Consider the following 4,835-nt stretch of genomic DNA (forward strand, 5'->3'; position numbering starts at 1 on the left):
GTAGTGCCTTAGACCGCTGCGTTACTCGGGAGCCCCTTATGCTACATACTTGTAACCTTGTATAAAAACATTTAGTTATTGATTGTTTGATCATGTGTGCACTTGATGTGGACCCTAGACCCCGTCATTCTCCCTCCATAAAACACTCCCTAATAAAATATCGCGTCACTTCCTTGCCAATCCCTTAGAAAAAGAAATATTAGAAAGGGACGAACGACGCTGGGAAAGAGCGAGAACAAGCCAGAATAAAGGATAAAGAAGAAAAGACCGATGAAAAGAGGGATAGTGAGGCGGGAGGAAGAGAAACACAAGCGTAATCAAAGTAAGTTTTCCATACTTTTTCTGCTTTGGAAACACTCCCCTCAGAAACTTGATCGGCGGAGCGCAAGTTTTGTCCCCTTTCCTCCCTCCCCATCGACATCACTCATTATGGCCTTCCATAGACTAGTACTCCTGGGCAATCTATATGATACGTTTTAGAGTTCAATAAGCAGCCATTATTATTTGTTGAAATGGGGTCCCTAGCTATGGCTGGCAGTAAGTTTGACATAATGTAGCCTGCCCTGCCGCATAAAAGCGATCAGTTTTATGAGGAGTTTTTGATTTTGCTTTGATTAGGCATCACCTGCAAGGACAAGGGGACGCACATAGGGACTAATTAACTTTCAACCGCTTACTGTTTCATCCTCTGATGGAAGTTATTGGTAAATAGTAAACTAATGACAGACTGCTTTTTAAATGTAGGCTACCTCATTGTTTTTAAAAGCTCAGTAACACCGGGTTGAGTCCATTATCAATATAGTTTTCAATTCAATGCAATAGTGAATCATTGTAATTGCTTTTAGTATTGCCCTATATAGTGTTTGTCTGTGGCTTTAAAGTCCCCCACCCCGAGGGAAGGAATCCAGGCAGAAGTATGTTTCACTTGCAAGTCCCAGCATGGCCTTGGCATAAATATCAATGCCAAAGACTAGTTGGTTTCTCACACTCTTGCACAACAGCGATGTTTTCATGTAGGCCTGTCATGACAGGTCACTGTATATAAGACCATAGAAGTCTGCCCTGTACAGTGACACTAATCAAGGGAAATGGCCCCTCAGTGACAGCTTGGCTCAGGGCCCCTCACATTCACTTTCTCTCTGTTATCTATGTTGACAGTCTAGAATGGACTTCTCTGTTCACTGTAGGTTTATATACTGTCAAAATACCTTTTTGTGAAGGTATTTTATTTCTGTTATGTGTCTTCTAAATAGGTTTATTGAGTTGATATTTGTCTCACACTGACTGAACTTGGCTCAGTGTCCGCATAAATAGATCACGTCAAAGTAAGAACATCAAGGTAGTTTGTTAGTTTCATTTAGTCTGCCAGTGTGTTTTCTGATGCATAGAAGTGTTTCTGCTTGATGTGTTGTCTCACCCAACTGGTTTTCTTTTCTCCCCGTCTCTGGCCTCTTTCTTTCTTTCTGTCACTCTTTCATTTTTTCTCACCCTCTCTTCTCTACACCACTTTTTCTCTCCCTCTGTACCCCATCTTCTCTTTCCCTCTTGCCTCCTTTCTCCATAATTCTTTCTCCCTCTCTCAGCTGTCATGCCACTCCACAAGTCTTCCCACAAGGCGCCTCGCCTGGACCCCACCATGATCTCAGCTCCACTGGGGGACTTCCGCCACACCATGCACATCGGGAGAGGCGGAGATGCTTTCGGTGACACCTCCTTCCTGGCTACCGTCGGCCCCAGCCCTGACCCTGGGTCTCCGGGTGCCACGGCAACAAACGACTCAATGGCGCCCGTTGATTCCGAGACGCCACTTAACCACACTGATGATGTCACGGATGGCTTCGGAAGCCCACTGAACAGTGAGCTTCAGCATTCCGAGTCGGTGTCGTCTTTCACACTCGATATGGATTTCGACCTGGGCCCATCCATCATGGGTGATGTGCTGGGGGTGATGGATGGACTGGGGCTGAACTCAGACTGGACTAGGACTCGCGCTAATGAGGAAGACGTCTCCAGTCCAAGCAAAAGTCTTGTCGTTGAAGTGGAGAATTTTAAAATGGCGGCGGAGGATCAGTCTGTCAGCATAAGGAACGAGCTGAATGAGAAGAAGCTTTTAGAGATCGAGGGAGATGAGGTGGGAGATGGAAGGATAATAGAGGGGACTGGAGGGATCAAGGCCAAAGGCCAGAGGCCGAAGGTGAGATTCAGCGACAAACGAGAGGAGATCATTCGCCAAGCGTCAGAGGAGGAAGGTCAGGGGTTAGATGTTGAGGAAGAGTATGTGAGTCCCACCGAAGAAGATCGAGAGAGAGGGAACAACGTCATCAGCTTGCCAATCGTGGGAATAGAGGTACAGCCCACCAACCACAAGGCGGATTCACCTTCCAGTCCCGCCTCCTCACACAGCTCAGGGTATGAGGGTGTCACCCCATTGGACAGGAGGAGGGTTGACAACTGTCACTCAGAGACTGATTCCGAGGAGGAGGAGGAGGAAGGGGGAGACAATGGACGGGGCTACACATTCGAAGATGATTTTGATGATGAAATCGGCCTATAAGAGTGCTAAGAGTGTCTTACGTCAATCAATGAGAGGATAAAATGGTTCCTAGTTGGTTGTGAACTATGTACAGTTTACTTCCTCTATGCATTGTTCTGCAAATTATCCTTCAAAAGGGAGGTTTAACCAAAGCTAAGTATTTCAGAAGAACTGGATATTTGAAGAGTCTCTGTTGAAATGTTTTTGGGACCAAATTGCTCCTTTGGATCCTCAGTCATAGACATGCAGTTAGTAAACAGTTACTACAGGAATCCGTTTCATTGAATCAATCTTATAAGCTCCAATTGATGGACAGAAAAATATGACCTTTGAAATAGCCACCTATGTATTGACATCAGATTTGAAATGCTACATTTTTAACAGACACTGTACTTCAATTTATTATGTCTCAATTGAAAATACAAAGAATAGCCTAGTATTGTTTTAGGCCAAGCAGGTTTTCAGTGAATAAATAGCCTAGTTTGCAGCACTTTAATTAATTTCAAGAAACTGGAAGCTTTACTGTTAAATCAGTGCTCAGTAAAATATAATGACCGTTTTTTAAATGACAATGATTAAGGCAAATTAAAGTGTTTTAACTAACATGTTTTAGTTTTTACCAGTTCAAAGGTGTTTCTTAAGAGAAAGTGCATATGATACAGAAAGACTAGTATCTTATGCTGAAGGTGCCTTAAAGGGAGTTATTGTTCATATCCCTGTGCTTTAACTCACCATAGCCATGTCTTCCTTCTTTATGTTGTATTTTCATATCATGTATTGCTCAGAGCAAATTGCTTTGTTGTCCGTTTTGCATTGCATCTTAATGCTCTTTAGAAACAAACTAAATGAATCAGCCTTTTTAGGACAAATATAGATTTTTTTGCCACCTGTTTCTCCACCTAATGCATGGAAAGTGTTGTTTTTTTCCTGAGTGATTTTATTGTTAAATACCACTGGGTTGTTCCACGAAATTAGTCCTTTTAAGGTAGTGTAACTTGGTTAAAAAATATATATTTCACCAAAAATTTTACTTTCTGTAATGATGAGCACATTTTCAACTTAATAAAACATGTTTTCCCAGCTCAATATACTATAACTGCCAAATAAAATAAGTGTTGACTGTAACAGGGTTAATGATTTAATCTTAAATCAGCCATAAATCACCTTGTGACAGGGGGAATGGAAGCTTGTTGCTTGCAAAAGGGAGGGGCAATTGAATGCCAGGTTCAAAACATTTTATTAAGTTAAACATTATTAGCCTGTAGCAGGGTATCAGTTTTTCACCACAAAACACCAGAAAATGGCCAAAAAGAGTAAAACCAGCTCTCGTTTACACTATGATTTGACTATTAGTTTATTTGAAAAAAATATTTAAAAATGAGTCGTTTTACGATATTAAGATAAGTTCAGTTCACGTAACAGGGTTGACCTTAAAATGAGTGACTTATCTTTATTTTTTTTATATTAAAAAAAAATGTTTACCTTAATGAATCACTAAACTCAATAAATAAATTATCTTCAGAAATGAAAAGCAACAGAATAACTAGGGTTTTACAATTTTGGGGTGAAGTGGGTTAAAATCTTCTAAGAAGTCAGTGCACAGAGGGACATGTCAATGCTGAATTTTATTCATAAAAAAAATCGGATTTATAGAATCTACTTAATTTTAATATAACAGGCTTTTAAATCCAATATTGGTGCACAATTTCTACTTAAAATATCAAAGGATGCAAAAGCAACTAATTTCATGGAACAACCCTACTCTGTTTATGGATACCTCATTTTAAGAATTTCCTCTTATTTAGAGCTTTAATATCTATGGTGTTTTCATTAAATAAATCTGTCATTCCTATTTTTTTTAAACTGTGAACTGTTCACATTCCAATATTTAATTTCTCACGTCAGAATTTTTCTGACCTAAATTACATCCAATGTAGGCCTATTTTTATTTGAATGCATTTAGCCTGTGTAGTCAAATTACAGAAGTTCTTAGTTTTGTTTTTAACAACCACTGACAATCTCTGAAATTGATGTGCTTCATCTCATGTTTTGAATTTCAGTTGCAAAGCATGTATGACCTTATATTTAATGCTTCTTTTGGACCAACATTGTACAAGGGGGTTGGGTTGAATGCATTCAGGTGTACAACTGACTAGGTATCCCCCTTTCCCCTTACAAGTAATGCTGTAGGGAGAAGAGGAGGGGGTCTGGAAAGAATTGTCTCTGGACATGTTCTTTATCTCGTGATGGATCCTCTTGGATATGCTGGTTACTTCAATAAACATATTTCCTTACAGCGTAA

General features: G+C 40.2%; 1 protein-coding gene across 1 annotated transcript; it reads left to right on the forward strand.

Annotated features, from left to right (window-relative positions):
- On the forward strand, nt 1-4,835 carry cdc42ep5 (CDC42 effector protein (Rho GTPase binding) 5). The gene is made up of 2 exons (XM_021622568.2): nt 1-322; nt 1,584-4,835. The coding sequence occupies exons 1-2, from the start codon at nt 271-273 to the stop codon at nt 2,552-2,554; spliced, it is 1,023 nt and encodes a 340-aa protein (XP_021478243.2). The 5' UTR covers nt 1-270; the 3' UTR covers nt 2,555-4,835.

The sequence above is a fragment of the Oncorhynchus mykiss genome, chromosome 2, assembly GCF_013265735.2.
Source record: "Oncorhynchus mykiss isolate Arlee chromosome 2, USDA_OmykA_1.1, whole genome shotgun sequence".
NCBI lineage: Eukaryota > Metazoa > Chordata > Actinopteri > Salmoniformes > Salmonidae > Oncorhynchus > Oncorhynchus mykiss.